We start from the raw sequence: 24,802 nt of genomic DNA on the forward strand, positions 1-24,802 counted from the left end.
CAGGGACTAGGACAGGCGAACAGCATACCTGGTCACCGCTTCCCACCCACACGCCCACTGAATGAGCAGGTCCCTGGGGACTGGGTGCAGAAAGCCTCCATTTTCACCCCTAGGATTGAAGTCCTGGGGCCAGCTGATTCCCTTTTTTTTCTGCTGCTGCCTCTGAGGAGGGAAGTGGCTAGGCTGTCCCAAAGGAGAGGACTACACAGGTGGAGATTGGTGGAGATGGGACAACCCAAGGTGGAGATTGATGCCAGGGCAGCAGGTCCCACCTCCCCAGCACAGCCAGTTATTCTCCAGAGGCCCATTCACCCCTACTTAGGGTTTGGATATAGGCCAGCTGTGTGACCTTGGTCAAGGTACTTGACCTCTCTGAGCCTCAGTCTCCTGGTCTGCAGAATGGAGGAAACAATGCTTCTCACCCAGCTGGGGCTATTATAAATTTTATTACCATGAGGGTGGTTTAAGCAGGTAGAAATTATAACCCTGGGTTAAAAGGAGATACTCCGTCTGGACACCAGAGAAGAGAGCGGACTTAGAATGTTTATTGTTTTAGTCGCTAAGTCCTGTCCAACTCTTTTTCGACGCCATGGACTAGCCCACCAGGATCCTCTTTCCATGGGGATTTCCCAGGCAAGAATACTGGAGTGGGTTGCCATTTCCTTCTCCAGGGCATCTTCCCAACCCGGGGATCGAACCTGCATCTTGTGCACGGTAGGTGGGTTCTTTACCACTGAGCCACTAGGGAAGCCCCAAAGTATAGGCCCGTCCCTGGGTGGGCCCGAACCAGCAACCTTTCGGTTAACATCCAAACTTAGAATGGGGCCCTGATCATGCCCTTCCTGATCGAGGCTCAGACAGCTGTTTGCCCTGGGTGTTGGGCTGGTTGGTTCTGCAGGGCAGAGGCTGCCCTGTCGTCCACTGCTCAGCTGCTGGGCTGCATGCCTAGCCAGATGTTCAGCAACTGCCGCATTCCACCCAGCCACAGCCCCACCTCTGGGGCCAGAGAACAGCTCTCCACACCAGGCACGCCTGGACTGCATGAGTCACGAGATGTCAGGCCCGAGGTACGTCACCACGGAGCAGAGAAGAAGCCTGTTCTCCACCCGTCGGGGATGCTGGGACAGGGCTTTGCTGAGCCCCCTATGGCTTGGGCAGATAAAAGTGGAATGCCAAGAGCAGGCATCAGAGCAGCTGTGTGCCTCTGTCAGCCAGGAAGAGGGGTTGGGGGGCATCAGACCCTGCCCTAGAGGTCTTCAAAGAACCCCCATCTCCTTGGCACCACTTACACAGGCATCAATCATCAAACTCTCGGGAGAGTAAAACCCTCCTGCTTTGGCCTCCCCACCCAGATCTACCTGGTCCCTCCTCGGGTCACTGTTGTGCACCATGTCACCCCGCACCCCGCCAACCCTGGCCTCGGCTTTTGGTTTCTCCATGGAGGAGCACACCTCTTCTCTGAATGCTGTCCCCCAGAGGTTGGCAGAGATGGGAGAGGCACAGCCCAGCTCTCATTACGGCCTTGGGCCCAGAAAGAAAGGAAGTGTCAAAGTGCTAGGCGCTCAGTTGTGTCCGACTCTTGCAACCCGATGATACTGTAGCCCACCAGTATTCTCCAGGCAAGAATACTGGAGTGGGTTGCCATTCCCTTCTCCAGGGGATCTTCCTGACCCAGGGATTGAACCTGGGTCTCCTGCACTGAAGGCAGATTCTTTACCATCTGAGCCACCAGGGAAGCCCAGAGAGATCCTTGTTATTCTGACCAGGAGTAGGGGAATCTGGTTGAGCTGGGTTGGTCTCTCATGGAAAGCTGGAATCAGGACAGTTTCTAGCCTGTCTCTGCTAAGCATCTGACCTGATGACGAGTCAACAGAGGGGCCACAGTGGGTCTGGGTGGAGACGGTAGGGGTAGTGAGGACATTCTCTTCCATCAAAGCACAGGAAAAGCAAAGAAAGCTGCTTTGTGGAGAGAAAAAAAGTAAACACAGAGAGAGCAGAGGCAGAGAACAAGGGGAAAGACAGAAAGGAGGGGAGAGGTAAGCCTCCGGCCCCTGGCCACAAATGCCCCTTTTCTGCTTAAACCAGAGCAGGAGGGGGTGCTCCTTGTGGTCAAGAGCCCTGACTGAGCATGCGCCAGAATCCCACCCTCAACCTGGGTTCCCAGAGTGACCCATGCAGGCCAGGCCCCCACCCTGCAAATGCTGGGCTGCTGCCCACTCTCCTGCCTGGAATGTTCCCTGCTGTCTCCCCACCCTTTGAGGCCTGGCCCCAAGCCCTCCTCTCCTCACTGGGGTCCCTCCTTGAGCCTTCCTGCACCACTGGACACCGGTGTTGAGTTCCTTTCCTGCCTCAGTGTCTCTAGCCTGAGCCAGGGGTCAGCTGAGAACCTCTCTGCACCCCACCCCACAGGCTCCCCCAGCCCCTGTGAAAGTGTGAAAGTGTTAGTCACTCAGTAGTGTCTGACCCCATGGACTGTAGCCCGCCAGGCTCCCCTGTCCGTGGAATTCTCCAGGCAAGAATACTGGAGTGGGTAGCCATGCCCTTTTCCAGGGGATCTTCCTGACCCAGGGATCGAAGCTGGGTCTCTCGCGTCACAAGTAATTTTTTTTTTACTGTCTGAGCCACCAGAGAAGCCCCCTCCCAGCCCCGAGACTTTGTCTAATAAGCCCCTTGAAGCAGAGAGGAGAGGGCGGATGGCTGGGGTCGCAGGACCCCTGCAGAGTCCCTGCGGTGGGAAGACACTGGCAAAGCCGGTGGGCTCAGCTCTGCCATCGTCCTAGCCCCTCACGTAGGCCGAGAGGCGTCACCAAATGTTCTGCCACCCGCTCGCTGGGTGCACCCACAGCCCAGGCCCCTGCTGGACCGGAGGCACACCACCAGCTAGTAAAGGAGTCCTTTATTGCCACGTTAAACAGAACTGGTTAAACAGAGTTGGTCTGAGCTGCTGCCTGTCGCCCCTGCTGGGGGCGGGGGAGCCAGGAAGGGCATTGGGAAGGGGCTAGGCTCCTCCCCGTGCCAGGTGCCCACCCTCCCAGTGCCAGGGTCCTGCCATCTGCTGGAAGAGAGCCCAGGGAAGGGAAGGAGAGCCAGGAGGAGATGCCGAGACTCCTGGGCAGAGGTCGGCAGGGGGCCTGGCTGCATGGGGATTCCCCGGCATGACAGGGTAGAAAGGCAGCCAGGCCTCCCCGCCAAGTGCCTGGCTGGGCCTGCCTTGTGGCAGGTGGGGCTGGCAGGGCTGCGCGGCCAGTTTGGGAAGTATTGATCGGTCAAAGGACAACCAGGGTTGGCAGGGTCACAAAGAGCTCCAAAACCCAGGCCCTCTCAGGCCATGAGACCCAGCTCTTTGGACAGGCCATGACCCCTTAAAGGGTCATGACCCTACAAGGGGCCTCGGGCCCAGGGTTGGCGGTTCCTTCAGTGAGTGCGACCCAGTCCCAGGATCTTGAGAAGGGAGGCACTCCTTGAAGCCAACAACGAGGCTCCTTCCCGGGTGGGCCACGCCCCAGCCAGCCGAGCAAGCAGGCTGCCCTGGGGCCCCAGGAGCCCTGGGCCTCAGCTTCCTCTGCCGAGAAGCCTTAGCATCTTGCAGCTCTTGACCTGCCTGGTCCCTCAGCTGGGCTGGGTGTTCATGGTGGATGAGAGATAGGTTAGAGGGGGCGCTGCAGGAGAGAGGGCAGGTCTGGAGACGGGGGCTGTGGCTGAACCCACCCTGGATCTCTGCAGATGGCCCCCGACTCAGCCTCCTGGGTACCGACCCTGCCCGGGTATGTCACAAGGTGTTCAGAGTCCAGCAGGGAGGCGCAGCACACATGGATGGACTAGTTCACGTGCGCGCTGTGCACACTCACAGGTGCCCACGTGTACCTGCACGCGTGCAGGCGTGTATGGCGTGGGAGTGCACGCTGTTGGGGGTGTGCACACCATAGCCGCCTGGGTGAGCTCTGAATGCACACTCACTCCTGCCGGAGGGGAGGGAGTGTGAGCACGGACTCGGGAGGGTGCGAAGCAGCAGGCTCTGGTGGGTGTGTCTGCACAGCGCACCTGCGGGGGTGTGCAGGCCCTGGGCCGGGGAGTGGGGGCACCTCAGGGTCTGGGGGCACCTCGGGGCCCGGCAGCCCTCACTGCCAGCTGGCACAGCTCCCGGGCAGGCTGTGCAGGATGGCCTCCAAGTTCTGCTTGTCAGCGCGGATCTCTGCGAGGTCGCTCTCGAAGCTCTGGATCTGCAGCTCCTGCAGCTTGGACTCCTCCTCCAAGAGCCTCAGTTTCCCCTGCAGGGCCCCTGGGGGACCCAGCCGCAGCCTCAGACGCTCCAGTGCCCGCTGGGTCTCGTTCAGGGCCCTGGCTGGGGCTCTCTGGGTGTCTAGCGACCCTGCACAGAGGAGCACAGACCGACTTAGGGAGGGGGCCGGCTTCCCACCCCTGGAGGGCCCTTCCCAACCCCAGATTTTCAGGACCCCAGCTGCCCCCCCCCCCAGCTATCAGGAAAGCAAAAGCCCAAGAGGGCAGCGTGGTGAGGCAGGAGAGGGGCTGGGCCAGGTTTGTACGCCACCAAGCTCATGTGCTTAGAAGGCTGAGCGCAGAAGAACTGGAGCTTTTGAACTGTGGTGTTGGAGGAGACTCTTGAGAGTCCCTTGGACTGCAAGGAGATCCAACCAGTCCATCCTAAAGGAGATCAGTCCTAGGGGTTCATTGGAAGGACTGATGTTGAAGGTGAAGCTCCAGTACTTTGGCCACCTGATGTGAAGAGCTGACTCGTTTGAAAAGACCCTGATGCTGGGAAAGATTGAGGGCAGGAGGAGAAGGGGATGACAGAGGATGAGATGGTTGGATGGCATCACTGACTCAATGGACATGAGTTTGGGTAAACTCCGGAAGTTGGTGACGGACAGGGAGGCCTGGCGTGCTGTGGTTCATGGGGTCGAAGAGTCGGACACGACTGAGCGATTGAACTGACCGACTGACTGAAGCTTATGTGCCAACCTTGGAAGTTTCCCTCGGGTGGCATGGAGAAGCTGTTAAGCTTTAGTACTGGCAATACTATTACTGTTAAAGAAGAGAAGGCCTTGGGTGAGTCCTGAGCCCCGGTTTCCTCATCTACAAAGCAGCGTGTATGAGAGAGAGGTCCCCACGTGTCTGCTGGCTCCCCCAAGCTGTTAATTCGCTGAGCGAGTACACTTATGGATGGATTTCACCTGGGATGCAGGGACACCAGGTGAAAAGAAAGGTCTCTGGCATGAGAATGAGGGGGGGTGGGACAGGAGGAGCTGCAGGCGTGGGAAGCAGGCAGCGGGGGTCTAGTCCTGGCCCCGGGGCCTGGATTAGTTTTGCTGCTTGGGGTGAAAGACTTCCCCCGGAAGACTTTCCAAGTGTGAAACGAGGCGGGTGGGGCCGGGTGCTCACCTATGAATTTGGTGATGGTGGTGGCATGGAATCCACCAGCTGTCTCCCCTGCTTGGGCTTTGTCAGCTTGTCATTAAGGTGACACTCAACGGGAAGACAGCTGAGCCAGGCGGAAGAGTGGTGGGGACAAGGGAACAAATTCTAAATGGCATTTTAAAAATTAATTCATCAGGCTGTGCCCGGTCTTAGTTACGGCACGTGGGAATTTTCGATCTTCGTTTCGGCATGCAGGATCTTTAGTTGCGGCCACGCAAACCCTTGGTTGCCGCCTGTGGGATCCAGTTCCCTGACTGGGGATTGAACTCAGGCCCCCTGCACTGGGGACGCACAGTCTTAGCCACTGGATCCCAGAAGGGAAGTCCCTAAATGGCTTTGAACCCACAGACCCCAGAGGCCCCTATGGCCCTGAGTGTCCTGGGCCTCGAAGGCTGGCTAGGAGGGCAGGCAGCTGCAGGAGCTGAGCCCGGGGTGGGAAGAGGCAGAGGGAAGATGCTCCCAGCAAAGACCCTCAGAGGCTCCACCATCCACCGCAAAGTCCAAACAGCCTGGCCTCGGAGGAGCTTACAGCCTCCACTCTGCCTGCCCCGCTGGGTCTCCTGGGGTGGGGACAGGGTCTAGGTGTGCGTGGTCACTCCTACACCTCCGGGTCAATCCCAGTGCCAACGTGAATGAGTGAATGACAACAATGGTGAGAATGGTTTTACCCACACAGAGCGTTTGATTCAGGCTGGGCCAAATCGTGTCCAGTGTGCTGAGTTCTTGTGGGTATAGACTCGTGGCTATGAGTGGACACACTCTGAGTCAAGTCAGACCTGAGTGTGACCCACAGCCTCCCTGCTGACTGGCTGTGGGACCCCGGGCACATTACTTAAATTCCTGTGCTTCGGTTTCCTCATCTGCAGAATAGCAGGAGCATCAGGATCCTTGGCTGGAAAGGTTCAAATGAGATCCGATTGTGTGTGCGAATAGCTGAGTGGGGGCCTGGTGTTCAGGCAAAATGCAGAACACGCTGATTTCCCCTTATCTTATTGACAGTGAGAATTGAAATGCATGCTATCCCATGGACAAACCTTGAGGATGTCACACTGAGTGAAATAGACCGGTCACAAGAGGACACATAATGTATGATTCCACTTAGGTGAGGTGCCTACAACCCCAAATTCACAGAGACAGATGGTAGAACAGGGGTTGCCAGAGGCTGGCGGTGGGGGAGTGGGCTTTGTGTATAATGAGGACAGGCTTCATCTTGGGATGGTGAAAAAGTTCTGGAGATGGGTGGTGGTGATAGGCCACATGGTAAGATGAATGTTGTACCTAACGCCATTGACGTGCAAATTTAACGTTTTGTGTGTTTTAAAACGGCATGCTGTTCACTTCAGCAGTGAAAGTTGCTCAGTCATATCCAACTCCTTGTGACCCCATGGACTGTAGTCCATGGAAATCTCCAGGCCAGGATACTGGAGTGGGTAGCCTTTCCCTTCTCCAGGGGATCTTCCCAACCCAGGGATCGAACCCAGGTCTCCTGTACTGCAGGTGGATTCTTTACCGGCTGAGCCACAAGGGAAGCCCAAGAATACTGGAGTGGATAGCTTATCCCTCCTCCAGAGGATCTTCCTGACTCAGGAATTGAACCGGGGTCTCCTGCATCACAGGCAGATTCTTTACCAACTGAGCTACCAGTGAAGCCAACTGCTTCCCTGAAGGTCACTGAAGTTTAGCACTTCAGCCTAACTGCTATTAGGCAGTTGAGCCCCTCACCCCTGCTCGAGGGCTCCACATCTTGGGGGCTGTCCCCTTCATGATTTACTGACTCACCACACTTCCCAGGTGGCACTAGCAGTAAAGAACCCACCTGCCCATGTGAGAGATGTAAGAGACGTGGGTTTGATCCCTGGGTTGGGAAGATGCCCTGGAGGAGAACATGGCAACCCACTCCAGTATTCTTGCTGGAGAATCCCATGGACAGAGGAGCCTGGCAGGCTACAGTCCATGGGGTCACAAAGAATTGGACACGACTGAAGCGACCGAGCACACAGGCACGCACACACCGCACAGTGTGGCAAGCACCCTGTAAATTACCCCCTGTGACCCCATTTCACAGATTGGGTGACTGAGGCTCAGAGAGGGTGAGTGATTTTCCTAAGATCTCACAGCCCAGGAAGGCAAAGTGCCAGACTTGAATCCTGGTCTATCTGATCCCAAGCCAGCACCTGGTCTCCGGCGCCACGCTTGCTCCTGTGCCATTCTCTCTCCTTCTCTGAAATCCTCAACCACTGAGGCCGGATCCAGTCACCTGGTGCCTACAGGTGTTGGGCAGGTAGTGAGCGTTCCCTCCTCCTGACTAGCAGCCCCTGGAGGCACAAAGTAAGCTTGTTTCTGGACCCCAACCCTGCCTTATGTGAGGGGGCCTGGAGCAGTTACGACCACAAGGCTCAGGATGCCAGAAGCAATGGATAGGAGGGCTAGGAGACAACCTTCCCCTGGACTGGGCCTCACAGAAAGATCCCAGAGGTGTGCCAGGGACCCAGGGGCCCAGGGCCCGGCCTTGGGGTCTCCTTACTCAGCCTGGTGAGCAGCTCTGACAAGGCTTTGATGTCTTTCTCCAGGGAGCTGCGTGACTCCCGGATCTGCCATTCCATCTGGCTCAGCCTGGCACCATCCTGTTGGGGGGCAGGGGGAGAGGAAAAGCTTGAGCGGCTCCCAGCTGGTGTCCGGGATCAGGAGGGAAAAGGGTGGGGGTCTCGTACCCGCTCAGCGGCCTCCAGCTCCTGTCTGTGCACTTTTGAGGCCAGCAGCTGCCGGGAGGCCAGTCCGAGGGTCGCCCGAGCCTGGCTGGAGAGCCGGCCAGCCCGGCGGTGTTCCTGCTTCCCTGCCCTCAGCAAGGCCTTGGCGAGCTGTGGGTGGGAGGCAGCAGAGAGGGGAGGGTGAGTGGAAGGAGTCCTTCTATTCCTTTTTTTAAGGTTTTTTTTTTTTAATGTGGATTATTTTTTGAAGTCTTTACTAAATGTAATACAATATTGCTTCTATTTGATGGATTTTTTTAAATATTTTGGCTGTGAGGCATGTGGGATCTTAGCCCCCCATCCAAGGACTGAACCTCCCACCCCCTGTATTGGTGAAGTCTTAACCACTGGACTGCCGGGGAAATCCCCAGGAGAGTCCTTTTAGAGGTAAAGGATATTAATGGTCATCATGCCAAGCGGTCATCACTTCACTTCATCCCTCCACGATCATTCATTCATTCATTCATTCATTCAACAGGTATGTACCGGATGCTGGCGCGGTGCAGGTCGCTGGACCCTACCCATCTCTCCTGTGAGGAGAAACTCCAGCTATTTCCGAGACAGGGAGACAGCTGCAGAGGAGAGGAGCTGGCCGGAATTGAAACAACGGGACCAGAAGCAAGCCTGGGGGCGCCTGCAAATCCAGCACTTCCTCTAGGCAGCTGTGAAGGCAGTTTAGCAGACTTCCCTGGTGGTCCAGTGGCTAAGAATCTGCCTTGCAATACAGGGGACATGGGTTCGATTCTCAGTCAGGAAGCTGAGATCCCACAGGCCTCAGAGCAAATAAGTCCACGTTTCACGACTACTGAGACTACTGACGCCTGAGTGCCACAACTACAGAGTCCCGCAATGAAGATCCCGAGTGCCGCCGCTAAGACCCCGCTCAGTCAAATTAATTAATTTTTTTAAAAAGAATACACTTAAAAAAAATAAGGCCAGTTCACTTGGGACCCAAGCAACAAAGCCAGTAAAGGTGCTGGGGAGATTCACATCGATTCAAAGTTGGCCCCAATTAAACAAGAAAAGCCTAGAGGTTTAGGGAGTAGAGCCCAACACACCGAGGTGTGAGTCCTGCTCATGTGATTGAAGCTACTGAACCAGGCTGGGCCCCAGGGTCCCCACCTGTCCCACAGGGACTGCAGTGACATCAATTTCATGTGAAATCAACAGGGTCACCCGTGTGAAGCTCCAGAACTCAGAGCCTGGGAGCCCCTGGTTAAGTGCAGAGCACTCAGCATTGCACACAGAAAGGGGCAAATGTGGGAGGGCAGCTGCCCCACAGAAGGGCACCTCCTCTATGCCAGTCCTCCCCCAGGCCCTGAAGACATGGACGCCCCAGGAGTCATGTCCCTGGCCCTGACCTTGGCACTGTCCTGGGCCAGCAGCTCGGCTTCCCTGCCCTTCTTCTTGGCCCTGGAGGAGACAGAAGCCGCATCTCCCAGCATCCTCTCTGCCTGCTTGGTCTTCTTTCTCGAGTCTGCAAGGATCCTGTCCTGGACGATGGCCGCCTTCCTCCTCAGCGCGGCCTGGTCCTTGGGCCGAGGAAACCTCGGCTTCATTCCTGTAAACCCAGCCGAGGCTGTGTCAGGAGGGCTGGGCTCATGCCTGGAGAGCCCAACAGGAGGTCCCCACTGGAAGCTGACCGTCCCCAGACCCTCAGACAATGAGGAATAAGACATACGGGACCTGTGTGTGTTACTTCTCAGGATCACCCGGGAAAAACCTAAATGAGACATAGTGCTCTGTGAGTGTAAAGATTCACGTGATACTATGATATCAGATTGGCCAAAAAGTTGGTTGCGTGAGTGTGTGCTGTCTTGCCTGACTCTGTGACCCCATGGACTGTATGTAGCCTGTCCGGCTCCTCTGTCCATGGAAGTTCCCAAGGCAAAAATACTGGAGAGGGTTGCAATTTCCTCCTCCAGGGGATCCTCCTGACCCAGGGATGGAACCCAGGTCTGTTGAGTCTCCTGCATTGGTAGGTGGATTCTGTACCACTGAACCAGCTGGGAAGATCTTGTTTCAGTTATGGAATATCTTATGGAAAAACTCAAATGGACTTTTGGGCCAACTCTACATACAAGTCACAGGGTTACATGGTGGTCAATGCCTGGGCCAGTGGAGATGGGAGCCACAGCCCAGTATATAGAAAGATCCATTCAGTTCTGTGTTTTTATGGACCGCCCATTTCTACAAAGGCTTTGAGGCAGCTTATCATGATAGATCAACTGGACCATTAAAATGAAAAACCAAGGGCCATATGTAACTCGGAGGACGAGGAAGAGTGCGAAGAGCCAGAAAATCAGGACCATGCCAGTGCAGGGCCAGATGCTCTGTTCACCAGTTAGCCTCCTAGCAGCCAAGACAAAAGGGGAAATTCGACAATTCACACGGATTTTATTATCTAATAAAAGGCAGTGTCTCTCCATAAAGAAAGAAAGACTTTCCCCTTTCCTTTCAGATCAAATTCTAAGGGAAATTTATCCCAAGGGGTACTGATTACAGTTGTTCTTCAGTTGCTAAGTCATGTCTGACTCTTTGCAACCCCACGGACTATAGCACGCCAGGTTCCTCTGTCCTCCACGATCTCCTGGAGCTTGCTCACTCAAATTCATGTACATTGAGTGGGTGATGCTATCTAACCATCTAACCATCTCATTCTGGGTTGCCCCCCATGGTGGACAAAATAAAATTTTAAAAAGAATCAAGCTTTGTAATTTTCAAGGACATAATAGTACATAATCATTCTATGAGGATAATCCAAAGGTTAGATCTGTTTTGCTTCTTGTACACAAAACCAGTATTTCTTAAAGGGCACGCTGCTGCTGCTGCTGCTGCTGCTAAGTCACGTCAGTCATGTCCGACTCTGTGCAACCCCAGACGGGGTTGGCAACGTCTAGGCAACCCCTAGACGGCACAGCCCAGCAGGCTCCTCTGTCCCTGGTCTTCTCCAGGCAATAATACTGGTGTGGGTTGCCATTTCCTTCTCCAATGCATGAAAGTGAAAACTGAAAGTGAAGTCACTCAGTCATGTCCGACTCTTAGGACCCCATGGACTATACCCTACCAGGCTCCTCCATCCATGGGATTCTCCAGGCAAGAGTACTGGAGTGGGGTGCCATTGCCTTCTCCGAAAGGGCACGCTGGGGAGTCCTAGTTCCATAGGGTGTTGAGAAATGCTAGGGTATAATGTCAACTAAGTTTATATGAAGTGAACCCGGGGCACTTCCCTGGCGGTCCGGTGGGTAAGAATCTGCACTTCCACTGCAGGGGGCACATTTTCAATCCCTGGTGTGGGAACTATCCCGCATGCTTCATGGAGGCACGCCAATAAAAAGTGAACCTGTTTTTTTTTTTATTGCAGGACTTCTCAGAGCCTTTAGTATTCTAAGGTGTGCACTGCAAGGCCTCAGGGAGATCTACAGCTTGTCCCATTTCTTAAACTTATTTGAACACAAACACTCTCTTGGCAGAACAGTTACAGGCTAAGGGCTGTTCCACATTTCATGCAGCAGAATTTCCTTTCTTGGTCTACTCATCTGTAAAATGGGGCCACTTGGCCTCATTTCCCTAAAGTTCAAGAGAGACTTGGACTGGCATCAACCCACGCTCCCTTCTAAAGAGAAACTCCGAATCCCTTCCCGTAGCCCCACTGGAGGCTGGACCAGGGCAGCCATTTTTGTACCAGGTGACTGAGCCAGAGTGGCCTGGATCAGGGATGGACAGCTGACGGCATCCGATTCTCTTCCCATCTGCTCTTGAGAGGTTCTGTGTGTGGTCTGGTGCTGGATGGCCATGTGGGCAAGAACGGGGTGAGCGGTATGTGAGATGGGGAGAGACAAGCAGCGACAGGAAAGGGAGGTCCTGAGAGGCGGAGGCAACGGTCTCTTTGGCTCATGCTCACGTGACTGGGCCTCTGGCCCCTGCAGCCAGGCCTGCCCAGGGTGAGGCCCGATCCCTGGGGTCTGTCACGCGCGTCTGTGCACTGATGAGCCTGGGGCCAAGCAGGGCACACATACCTTCCACGTCAGCCAGCAGAGCCCTGGCTCCCATGACGGTCACCGTGGCAGCCTGGACAGATGAGGAAGCTCGGGTCAGGGCGGCTCTGGCTTCCTGCTGCAGCTGGAGAGAGATGGGAGGGGTTGGGCAGGTGGTGCTGGAGGTGTGCTGGGCAGAGCCGGGTCAGGTGGGCACCAAACCCACATATACAAGGTCCCCAAAGGGCACCAAAATGGACGCGGAATTACGCTGTTTACCAGGACTACCTGACTTGTCTTACTCTGTCAATGTTACACTTTGAATATCTCTCCCAAGAGCTTCTCTGTCCCACAAAATAGTAAAGGAACGCTGGAACCGAAGAACTAAAAGAAAGATGGATGACTGAAAGTTTCTTTTCAGAATGCTGCTGTATCTCAGCAAGAGGATGCGAAACAAAGAATCTGTTTCTTACACAACTTTTACTCCTAGGAAATTAGTTTCTTCCCTGCTGTCATTAAATAAGGTGATGGTGGCGGTTCGGTTGCTAAGAGTCGTGTCCAAATCTTTGTGACCCCATGGACTGTTGCCCGCCAGGCTCCTTTATCCATTGGATTTCCCAGGTAAGGATACCGGAGGGGGTTGCCATTTCCTTCTCCAGGGGATCTTCCCGACCCAGGGATCGAACCTGGGTCTCCTGCATTGTAGATGGATTCTTTACTGACTGAGCTATCAAGGAAGCTCAGCACTAAATAAGGCTGGATACTCAATACATATTTGATGGATGAATGGATACACAAAATGTGGTGTATCCACTCGGTGGAATATTATTCAGGGCTTCCCTTGTGGCTCAGCTGGTAAAGAACCTGCCTGCAATGTGGGAGACCTGGGCTCAATCCCTGGATTGGGAAGATCCCCTGGAGAAGGGAAAGGCTATCCACTCCAGTATTCTGGCCTAGAGAATTCCATGGACTGTATAGTCCAGGGGGTTGCAAAGAGTCAGACACGACTGAGTGACTTTCACACGTCATCACATGTGAAAGAATGAAGTGCTGATATGTACCATAATGTAGATGAACCCGGACAATATTACGGTAAGCGAAAGCAGCCAGACACACAGGGGCCCATATCACATGACTCCATTTGTATGAAATGTCCACAGTAGGTAAATCTACAGAGACAGAAAGCAGGTGGTTGCCAGGGGCTGGGGGAGGGAGGGCTGAGGAGTGACTGCTTAATGGGTGTAAGTTTCCCTTCCAGGGTTTCCTTCTGGGGTGACGAGTGTTTCCGAATTGAGAGGTGATGGTTGCACACTCGGTGAGCGTGCTAAACGCCACTGTGTTGTACACTTAAGATGGGTAATTTTAGGGAATTCCCTGGTGTTTCAGTTGTTAGGACTCCACCTTTCCATCTCAGGGGGCATAAGTTCAATCCCTGGTCAGGGAACCAAGATCCTGCATGCTGCAGAGCCTGGCCAAAAAAAAAGGAGTGGGGTAATTTTATGTCACATGAATTTCGGTCAATCGGTCAATCGGTCAATCATTCAATCATGTGGGTTTAAAGAGCTACCAGATGCTGCCCAGGGAGCCCTCATGTCTTAAGTCCAAACGCCTGGCAGAGGCATTCCTGGGAGGGGAAGGGGGGAGGCACTGTGCTCAGGCTGGTCACTGCACATTGGGGTCTGGTCCTGACCCTGCTGTGGCCTCATCTGCTCCCCGGACCAGGGGGATGGACTAGATCAACGAGTACCACCCCAGGAGACCCTAACACAGCACAGCTCACCCAGCGAGTGACAGGCACAAGGCCCAGCTCTTTGGATGCTGGCAACAAGCTTCTCCCCCGAGCCTTGTCTTTAAAAGGACAATAAAGATGTCTGTGGGATAAGCCACTGCTGGGATAAGTGGATGATAGATTTGAATAAAGTCTGTAGATCAGGCTCATCGTGTAAATATCACGTTGATTTCCTTACTCTGATCTTTATAAGGTGGTTAGGTAAAATGTTAATAGAAGGGTAATCTGTGTGAAGGGTATAGGGGAATTCTTTGGATTTTCTTCACAACTTTTTTCTAAGTCTAAAATTATTTTCAGATGAAAAGTTTAAAAAAAACCATACCTGAAGGGGTGCTTATACTTTAATAGGCTGGAAACCACTGGGTTGGGCTAAATTCACCCCATAACTCTTGAGTTCTGTGATTACTTAGCACTGCCTCCGCTTCGGGGCTGTCAACTGTGGGGTTGAGCGCAGGAGTGATGTAGGTGTTTGCTAAAATATCTGGCAAGTGAACTAACGAATTGGAGACTGAATGGATGAGACTCCTCCAGACGTAATTAACACTGCAGAGGGTGGTAGGCAGGCCCTGGACACTGCTGGTGCTCTGTCTGTCTAACCATCCTGCCTCCTCTCACACCTTTACCCCTTCTCGGGCAGTCAGGACCTCCTGCCGTGGCACATGCTGACCGAGGTTGTCGGGAGTTTGGCGGGGAGGCACTGGAGGGGCAGAAAGAACTGCTCTGGTCTTTGCCCCCACCTCCCCTGCAATCCCTGACCCCAGATCACCCCTGGGGCAGCCCCAACCTCCTCCAGGTGCTGCCTCAAAGGATGAGAGCCCACCTGCGTGAGGGGCTCCATCTCCTGCAGCACGGCCTGGGCGGTGGCCTGCAGGGACCGGGCAGCCTCGGTCACCATGCGCTCCCTCGACGTGACTGTCTTCTCCAGCGTCTGCACCTTCAGGCTCATGGCCTCGGCCTGGGACTTCTGAGGCTGCTGGGAAACGGAGGGCTCAGGCAAGAAAGATCCAAGGGGCAGGGGGATGGGAGAAGCCCAGGGGCAGAGACAGTGGGGGTCAGGCTGCATGTGGACCCTCAAGACGCAGAGGAGCCAGGGCGAGAGAAGCCAGGCTGGGGAACCTGTCACTTGAGGCCTGATTCCAGCCCCAGCAATTTCTAGAAGCATGGCCTCAGGCAACTCAGCTGATCTTCCTGACCTTCGTTTCCTCCCTCAGACTCCCTACTTGATTCTAAATTCCATCCTGAATTAAGTACACAGACTGGTACGCTGTAGGTGGTGGTGGTGGTTTAGTCGCTGAGTCGTATCTGACTCTTGCAACACCATGGACTATAGCCCTCCAGGCTCCTCTGTCCATGGGATTCTCCAGGAAAGAATACTGGAGTGGGTTGCCATTTCCTTCTCCAGGGGATCTTTCCAACCCAGGAATCGAGCCCAGATCTCCTACATTGCAGATAGATTCTTTACCGACTGAGCTACAGGGGAAGCTGCCAATTGTAGGTAGATAAGGATTACTCATAATCTTATACCTGGAAACAGCCAGTCAGAGAAACACCCTCAATAGATTGTTTTCTTTTTCTATGGCAGAAATGAATCCTAGCTGAGCAGTGACTTCCTGGTTTTGTTTGTTTGAGGCAAGCAGAATGATTCTGAGGAATGTTTGAGTATCTGAGGTTGGGCTCCTTTTAAGGATAAGGGGCCTGAAAACCAGTATCTAGTCCAACCCAACTGGCCCTTTGTCTAGCTTTACTCTGGGGAGGGGAAAGGTGTTAACGGAGAGGACCAATAACCTGTACTTCTGAACTCAGACTGTTCTGTGGGGACTGCTTCTTACCTAACACCTTCAGTAGTATCTGGGACAGCACTCAGAGCCAGACATGTCACTACCCATGTTTTCCTTTTTTATACACAGCGGGAGAACCAAAGACCCTGAGCATTTAGCCTAGGGCCCGTCAGTCCCAACCGGCTGGGTCCCAGATATATTTCTTGTTTAGTCTTTTTTTTCAAGTTCAGGTCCCCAGTTTTGGGATTTCAGGATTACTGAGAAGTCATGATGAAATGATTTATCCAGAGGTGAGCCATGAATGCCCTCCCCGCCCGTGATGGATATAGCCCAGAAATAACCTAAAGGGTGAGCTCCATCCGACAAAGTAACTGAGGCACAGAGGGGGAAGGTCCTTGGCCAAGGTCACAGAACTTGAATGGTGGGGCTGGGATTTAACTCCATGTCTGCCTGGTGTCATTGCCAATGCCACAGTGACGGAGCAGGGACCTCGGCCTTAATATTATTTTCAATAATTAAGATTGGCTGAGCTCTGTGCCAGGCAGGCACTCTGCCAGGCCATGGAGGCGCCTTATCTTTTAATCAACCGCTATCGAGCTAAAAATAAGCCACGTCATCTGCCTCTGCCTGGGCCACACTGGTTTCCCAGCTGCCACGTTCTCCCCCATCCCCACCCCATGCAGAGCTCCAAGGACAGCCGAGCTGACCGGTGATGCTGGGGCCACTGGTGAGGCCAGGCGCAGGGCCGAGTCTGCGCCAACTTGCTGCACGGCGGCCAGCACCCTCTCAGCTTCAGGCAGCGCCTCTGCAACAGCTGTGCCCAGCGCCTTCTGGGCTGCTTGTACCTCCTGGTACCTGGGGGGAGACAGAGGCAGGGTGGCCTGTGAGCGGGTGTAGGCTGTGCCTCCCTATCGCTGTCCCGGCCGCAACCCCCCGCCCCCACCAGAATCCCCGATGGAAGAGGGCTCTGGCGACTTCCCGGGCAGAGCCACCATCTGTGGAGTGGATACCCAGCAGCTGGCCTCAGAAGCTGGCTGCCACTTGGCAGCTTCCTCATGAATGAAAAGGCCACAGAGTCGCTACATTCTTGTTCCTCCGTTCGCTTAATTCAATCACGCTTTTCTGAAGGGGCTCCCGCTCGGTTTCCACTTGAGAGTCACACGTTATGTGAATGTCTGGCTCCTCTGGATGAATCTCCAAGAGGAGAAGGCCTGATGCTGGTGGAGGGATAGCAGCCCAGGCCCTGATGCCCTTGGGTGACCTTGGGCATGCTGGTCTCCAGGTAAAGAGAGATCCCTGGGTCGCATGATCGCTCTGGGGGCCTTTTCCCCCCAAGTGATTTCCCCCAAATCAATCAATCAACTAAGATAGCTTTCTGATCCAGCTGTCCACATCTTGCTCCCCGACCAGTTCCCCCAACCATGGGTACTGCTGGAGTGGACCACCCCCTGAGAAAGAAAGTGTTAGTCACTCAGTCGTGCCTGACTCTTTGCAACCCCATGGACTGCAGCCCACCAGGCTCCTCTGTCCATAAGACTTTTTTCCAGGCAAGGATACTGGAATGGGTTGCCATTTCCTCCTCGAGGGGATCTTCCTGACCCAGGGATTGAACCTGGGTCTCCTGCACTGCAGCCAGATTCTTTACTGACTGAGCTATGAGGGAAGCCACCCCCCGAGGTCACTCCCATCCCTCATCCCTTTTTAGGGAACCAGCATCCCTACCTCTGGGAGTGAGTCACGTGATTCACCCAGCCATACTGATTGGTTCAGGATGGGCCACCTGACTCAAGCTGGGCCAATCAGAGTCTTTCATCTAGGAAGTCCACTTGGGCTCAGTGAGATGTTGGTGGGTCTTTGCTGACCCTCTGAATGGGGGGGATAGGAGGGGGCCACCCCCTCCTCAGCAGAGAATCAGGGGCCAAGAAGAAAGCTAGTGCCTGAGAGGCACTCCCCAGGGCCTGGGGTGGGGGTGCGGAAGTTGTGGGGGTGGGGTGGGGGGAGGAGGTGCTGACCTGGACCCTCCTCCTTCACGTTTCTTGTCCCTTCTCTCCATAGGCTGAGCTGCACCCCAGGCGAGAGTGTGTGTGCTCAGTCATGTCCGACTCTGCCACCCCCAGGGACTATAGCCCTCCAGGCTCCCCTGTCCATGGGATTCCCCAGGGCAAGAATACTGGAGGGGGTTGTCATTTCCTCCTCTAGGCATGAGTGGGTTCCTATAACTCACCACCAAGCAGAGCCAAGACCCCAGCATCCTACCCCACCCCAGGGAACATCAGGACTCAAGGGAAGGGAGGTGTTTCTGGAACCACTGGCCTCTGGTCAGGCCCTGTGGGCTCCAGGAAGCCAACCCAGGCTCCGACCCACACTTGGGAGGTCTCACCTGTCCTCCAGCTCCTGCTGGGCCTCCAGGGCTGCTCGGCCCTCCACCAGGCTCCAGAGAAATGCATAGCTGGTGTTGGAGGCGAGCAGGGCCCTCCGAGCCGTGGCCTCAATCTTGGTAGCGGTGTCCCTGTGGCTGTGTGAAAATGCCCACCTGACCATCACCAGGAACTCACATGGAAGAGGGTGTAGGTGCAAACCCGCACCCCCTGTGTGAGCCTCGCACCATCCCACGCAGAGTGCAGCCATGGGGGCCAGGCTCCTTTACCCTCTGTGCCTGGCAGGCAGCGAAGACTTGATGGCAAGAGGACCCACGCCCCTTCTTCCTGTTATATTGGGTTTATGCCGGCTGTCCTGGCAAAATGTACAATGGGGCCTTTCATCACACATAAAATCTCAGCTTGGACAATAGATTATACGGTCACCCTAATAAAGACAGCATAGAAAAGAGTGGTCAAGACAGCCTGGGTTTGAATCCGGCTCTATCGCTGCTAACCATTTGTCCTTAGGCAAGTCACTTCACTTCTCTGAGTCTCTTTGCTCATCCATAAAATGGACCTACAGGGGTGAAGTACAGCCAAAGGGACACATTGTTTCAGAGCTTGTGTCTTGAGGATCTTAAGCTGCTCCTTAAAGGCACAGGATGAAACAATCCAAATATCCGTCAATAGATAACTGGATAAACAAAATGTGACACATTCAAACCACGGAATAATACTATTTGGTTGTAAAAAAAAAAAAATGAAGTATTGACACAACGCACAATGCCGATGAACCTTGAAAATTTACACTAAGTGAAAGAAGCCAGATACAAAAGACCACGTGTATGACTCCATGCATACGAAATGTCCAGGTTAGCAAATCTATAGAGACAGAAAGCAGATGAGCGGTTACCAGGGGCTCGGGAGGGTGAGGAGGACTGGAGAGTGATGTCTGATGGGTATGGGACTTGTTTCTGGGTGGGGGGGTGACGAAAGTGTTCTAAAACTGACTGTGGGGATGGTATAATAGCTTGATTCTGTGAATATACTGAACACCATTGAGCTGTTCAGTTTAAACGGTTGACTTGCATGGCTTACATCTCAATATAGCAGCTCCACCCACACCTCGCCCCCCTGTCTCTGGGCTCAGAGATGCTGTGAGCATCCTGCACAGCTCTCCCCCACCATCCAGCCGTGTACTCAATAGTTCCATCTTCTCGGGGTGGGGACACCTCAACTGGGCTGGCCCCAAGCCTGGAAGCCCTCAGGAGAAGGGCTGGTCTCCTTGCATGGTTCTGTGGACAGGACCTTGAAGAGCCTAAGCCACTCCATTTTGCCAAAAAAAAAAAAAGACTCCATTTTAGAGTTCTGAGGAAAGAGTCTTTGGAAATCCCCTGACCTCACCCCACCACCTGCTAGCCAATCAGATCCCAGATCAGGATCTCCTGACTTTATGTTCAGGACTTTCAAATTAAACCTGGGAAATGGGAACCAATCAGAACCCATGGCCAGCCCGGGAAATGAAAACCAATCAGAACCCAACACCTAACCCTTCCACAGAAGGTAACTAATTAGACGTCTCCCAACCCGGAAACTCCTGTTTTTCGAATTTTTTGTGCTAGAGTACCCTATATAAGCAATGTAACCCAGAGTTCGAGGCTCCTCTCCTTAGCCGCTGCGTCGGTAACGTGGGAGCCCCAGCTCGAGCTTGGTAATAAAAACTCTCTTGTTTTGCATCAGATATCAGCTCCCTGGTGGTCATTGGGAGATTTCGCGACTTGGGCATAACAACCTCACCAAGCTCCCGGGGCCTAGGGGCTCACCTCCTGGCAAGGGCACGTGCCTCTGTGGCCAGCTGGCTCCAGTTGGCAGGTTGGCCGAGTCCTTCCTGAGGAATCACCTTTAGAGGAAAGAAGGAAGTCAGAGGGAGCTGATGGCCCATCCCTGAAGGTTCAGGGCTGTACCTGGCTCAATTATTGGGAGAACTGGGCCACACCACTTAATGTATAAATGCTCAGTGAAAGCGAAGTCACTCAATCGTGACCGATTCTTTGTGACCTGTGGACTGTAGCCCACCAAGCTCCTCTGTCCATGGGATTCTCCAGGCAAGAATACTGGAGTGGGTTGCCATTTCCTTCTCCAATTTATATTTAATGTATAAATGCTCAGAGCCAGCTGCAAAGTCAGCATCCAGTGGGTGGAGCCCTAGAGCTTGGAAACAACAGTAACGATGCCTGCCACTGGCTGGGCATTCACTGTCTACTTGGAATATGCCTCATGCTTTGTGAACATCATCTCACTGAATGGGCAGAGGAGCCACTGTGTGACCCGCTATTCTGCGGATGAGAAAACTGAGCCTCCCAAAGCGGGGACATGCCCCAGGCTCAGTGGGGGGAGGGATCGGGGAGGGAGTCCCCTAGGGTACCAGAGATGCGAGGATAGTGGCCGCGTGCAGAATCTCCTCTTCCGAGGACTCCAGTGCTGCCGCTAGGTCCGCCAGCTGGACACAGGTCTTCTCTGCTCCAGCCTGGGCACAGCGGGCACTCCTGCCCAGCGCCTGCAGCAGCTCCCGGGCAGCCTTCACAGCACCCTCGAGGCCTGTCATCTGCTCCAAGAAGGCTTCCTGGGCCCCTGCAGAAAGCCCCCAGCCCAGGGGGTCACAGAGCAGTCGAGATTTCACAGTAAAGCCCACAGCCTCAAGGTGCCCCAACTGTGGCCTCTACTCCAGGGCACAGCTTGACTCCCCGAGCAGGCCTGAGCACTGGCTGTAAAGGAAGAGCCTCCCCCATTTTACAGATGCAAAAGCTGAAGCCCAGAGATGGCAGATCATGACCCAAGGTCCCCCACGCAGGAAGTGAGCCACAGACAAAGGACTGGAGGGAAGCCAGGCCGTCTAGAACCACTGCGAGTGCTTCCTGGACCTGAGAGACCAGGAAACCTCCCCAAGCCAGCTCTGTAATCCAGGGCGTGGCTCAGAGTGGACATTTAATGCACAGTGTCTGACAGCTCCCTATTGTGTGCGTCTTGCAAACTGGTGCTCAGCTCACCTGGGGCTGCTGCAGGAGTACAGGCGCTTGTGAACATATAACTTGACAAAATAACCAACTGGCTTTTGACGCCCCCATCAGTGTCCCAGAGCCACACCTCGACTTAATGACAGTCTTGTTTCCTATTTGCCATTCACTTTCTGTACTGGTGCCTCAGATGGTAAAGGGTCTGCCTACAATGCGGGAGACCCGGGTTCAATCCCTGGGTTGGGAAGATCCCCTGGAGCAGGAAATAGCAACCCACTCCAGTACTCTTGCCTGGAAAATCCCATGGACCAAGGAGCCTGGTAGGCTGCAGTCCATGGGGTCACAAAGAGTCGGACATGACTAAGCGACTTCACTTTCACTTTGCTATGCTGGGGATACAGCAGTGAGCAAAATGGCCAACAGTTAAGACAGCAGGAACTTTACCTGTTCAGCACCTGGGACAGCGCCTTGATGTTCATTCGGTGAGTGACTGACTCAGTGAATGAACCCAGCTCCTGCCCTCACTGAGCTTACCGGTATAGTCTAGGTGGTGCAAGGGACATGGGGACTGAGGCTGTAGTCAGAGACTGATCTTAACAAAGCTACAAAGTACAACAGGGCAAGGGATACTGAAAGAGAGGTCCGTGGGCTGACAGGACTGCAGGGCAGGAGGGGCTCACACAGCCGGGGAAGTCAGACATGCTCTACCAGCAAGCGAGTTCTCCTAGGGGTGAGCCCAGAGCCCTTGAAGCATCCTGAGGCCAGACCGAGGGGCTCCATGGTGGGCATCTGACCAGCCAGCCCCATCCCCTGGCCTCCCAGTCTCCCACTTTGCTCTCCCACTGTACCTTGCAGCAGGTGGGGGCCCTGGTAGACATCCCTCCGTGGGGCCTCTCCCTGTAGAATGTCCAGCGGTCCCCAGGGCCTGCCGCAGTCAGACCCTTGCAGCCATCCCTCCATCAGGGTCAGCCTGGTCTTCAGCTTGGCAGCCTGGAAGGGTCAGGGAGGGAAGGGTGTGTGAGGCTGGTGGCCTGAAGTCCTGCTTGGACACCTCTGCTGGTTTCTGCCTGGCCTGCCATCCCCGCAAGTGTTGCCTTCTCCAATCCTAATCTAGGCCTTAAAGCAAAGGATACATTGGACCTCTGGGAACCTACTGTACACCTCCCCCATCCTTGGATCTGACCCTTCCCTTCTCACACCCATGGTACCTACTGGCCTTCAGCCAATCACACCTCTGTCCTGCTGAGGAGGGATGGGAAGGGAAGCCTCAGGAAGATTTCCATCTGTCCTGCCATGTTCCCAGGACTTGGCACGGAGCAGACACGTGATCCTTGCAGATAGAGTGACAGCGCTCTGCTCCATCTCCTAGCCCCGTTCTTTCAATCATATGAACAAGAAATGCATTTATGGAGCCCTCACTAGGAGCCAGGTGTGAGTGACCACCAGCCACGCGCCACCTCACATTCACCTTTTAACCACCCTAAGGGGTGGGGGATACAGGTCCCAAGCTCTCTCCTTGATTCTGAAGTCCAAAATGCTCTGAAAATCCTCAAAGATTTCCATTCTGCATAGGATGGCAAAATCAGGTTTTTAAAAAAAAATCCCTGAATTCACTTAGAATAAGGCTAAATTCTTTATTCCCTTCTTGGTGTGAATATTCTGAACAAGGCTACCTGTGATCTTTATCTATCCTCTTGGTGTGAATATTCACCTGAGTTCCTGTAGATGTGTCAACGGGCTTGATTAGGGCAGCTGGCCCAGGCGCTGCTGGGAGTGGTACCCAATATCCATCACACAGCATCCTATCTTTCTACAGAACCATCATTCCAAAAGCTGGCCTCACTGATTTCATGAAAGGGGTCGCAGGTCTGAACCATCTCCATTTTGGAGTGAGAGAGACCCACTGAAGCTTACGAAGGCTGTCACCTGCCTGGACACACGACAACTAACAAACACGGCTGGGGGGGGTCACGCTCCTGGGGTCCAGAGGTCATGCTCCTGACCCCTGCTCCACGTCATCTCCCTGCTTGAGGTTCTACTTGTGTTCCAGCATGAGCATCTCCCTCCCCCTGACCCTCCCCACTAAGGGCCACCTGTGTCCTCATCCCCAGGGAATGTGAGTAAGTGTGAGACCTCGGCCTGGTAGTGGGGAAGGACACAAGGCTGGGGCCATTTTTCTCTTGTCCACTCAGGAGCTGGGAAAGGGGAGAGGGGAGAGCTGAGCCAGATGGCTGGATGAGCACAAGAAGAAGGTGGCCGGTGGTCCCAGAAAGACCAAGGGCTCAAGATAAGCGGGCACTTCCCAGTGCCCAGCACAGAGCAGGCGCTCGCTGGGGGCATGAAATGAACAGCCGGCCTGGGCAGGGCCTCGACGGGGAGGGCTCACCTCCTCCTTCACCAGGGCGTAGCAGGGCGGGCACTCCTGGCACTGCGTGCCGCTGGCCGTGAGGAAGAAGTTGTTCTGGCAGCGGTCACACTTGTAGCCCACGAAGCCAGGCTTGCACACACACGTGCTGTTCTCGTGGCACTGGGGCGAGGTGGCACCCAGCGGGGAGCACCTGCAGTCTGGGGGGGGGGTGTGCAGATGGCACTGGGCACCCTGATGGCCACCCCACACCAGAACCCCCAGATGCCCTGCAACTCTGGCCACCCAGATGCTCCCGATCCCCGTGGGCAGCTCAAGTACCTTCCTGGGTCATTCCCAGGGGACTGATTCAGACGGTTGGAGGCGATGACCAAGAACCTGAGATATTTCAGTGTTCCCAGGATCTGAGGACCAGGCAGGTTTAGGATAGCCATGCAGTCCACGTATAAGTGAGGCCCAGAGAGGTGATCTGATGGCCCCAGGCACTCAGGAGGTCAGTAGTAGCATCTAGGATTCGATCCCGTGCCCCTCCTCTGCTCTGTTCATCCACTCCACATTCCCACAGTTACTCCAAGAAGACCTGCCCCTTATCCGATCTGTCTCCCTCCTGCTGCTCGGCCATCCCCCGCTGACCCTCTTTCCTAGAAGCCTCCGTCTCCGGGCAGCCCGGGAAGGACCCGGCTTCCTTACCGCGGCAGCCCTTGACGGAAAAGCCGAAGAAACCCAGCTGGCATCGGTCACAGGTCTGGCCCTCGACGCCTGGACGGCAGGGGCATTGCCCAGTCTTGGGGTGGCACTGGTCCTCCAGGGAGCCCCACGGGTGGCACTTGCAGCTACAATAAGGGAAGGGAAGGAACCCAGGTCTGGGACGAGCTCTGGGCCGTTCCCAGCCCTGCCTCTGTCATCTCAGGCTGGCGCGGGGCCTCGGGACCTTGCCTTCTGCGGACGAGGGCCTATCTCTGTGCGGGAACGTGTCCGACAGCCTCCTCCAAGCTGTAGCCAAGGAGGCACAGTCTCACAAAATCCTCCCCTCCACCCCCCGGAAGAGGGTATGGGGACATATTCATGTATACATCTGGGCCTATACCTGCAGTTGGAAATCACAAGGCAACTGGCGTATTGAAAGCATGAGAGAGACAGTCTGCTCAGAAAGAAACCGATTTGTTTCACGGGGCATGTCCCTGGAGTCCTCCGCTGCTCCCTAAAGACGCCATCTAAGCTGCTGCTGTGGCCGCAAAGGTCACAGAGTGACCGAGTTACCGAGGAGGGAAGCAGAGACCGAACCAGCTCCTGCCTGCCTGGACATCCCTCAGGGCTGCTCCTGGCCTGCGTCCTG

General features: G+C 54.7%; 1 protein-coding gene across 1 annotated transcript in view; it reads right to left on the reverse strand.

The window, feature by feature from the left end:
• Positions 1–2,881: 2,881 nt before the first annotated feature.
• The window catches only part of LAMC3 (laminin subunit gamma 3), a 68,265-nt gene continuing 46,344 nt past the window's right edge, over positions 2,882–24,802 (reverse strand). Inside the window, exons 16-28 of the mRNA XM_069582129.1 lie at positions 24,157–24,299; positions 23,488–23,666; positions 21,950–22,091; positions 20,513–20,718; positions 19,911–19,987; positions 18,108–18,242; positions 16,435–16,582; positions 14,770–14,919; positions 12,203–12,305; positions 9,545–9,744; positions 8,148–8,294; positions 7,961–8,060; positions 2,882–4,369 (exon numbers count right to left, since the gene is read on the reverse strand). Of these exons, the coding sequence (XP_069438230.1) occupies positions 4,119–4,369; positions 7,961–8,060; positions 8,148–8,294; positions 9,545–9,744; positions 12,203–12,305; positions 14,770–14,919; positions 16,435–16,582; positions 18,108–18,242; positions 19,911–19,987; positions 20,513–20,718; positions 21,950–22,091; positions 23,488–23,666; positions 24,157–24,299 (1,981 nt within the window). The 3' untranslated portion in view covers positions 2,882–4,118. The remainder of the gene's footprint in view (positions 4,370–7,960; positions 8,061–8,147; positions 8,295–9,544; positions 9,745–12,202; positions 12,306–14,769; positions 14,920–16,434; positions 16,583–18,107; positions 18,243–19,910; positions 19,988–20,512; positions 20,719–21,949; positions 22,092–23,487; positions 23,667–24,156; positions 24,300–24,802) is intronic.

The sequence above is a fragment of the Ovis canadensis genome, chromosome 3, assembly GCF_042477335.2.
Source record: "Ovis canadensis isolate MfBH-ARS-UI-01 breed Bighorn chromosome 3, ARS-UI_OviCan_v2, whole genome shotgun sequence".
Taxonomy (NCBI): domain Eukaryota; kingdom Metazoa; phylum Chordata; class Mammalia; order Artiodactyla; family Bovidae; genus Ovis; species Ovis canadensis.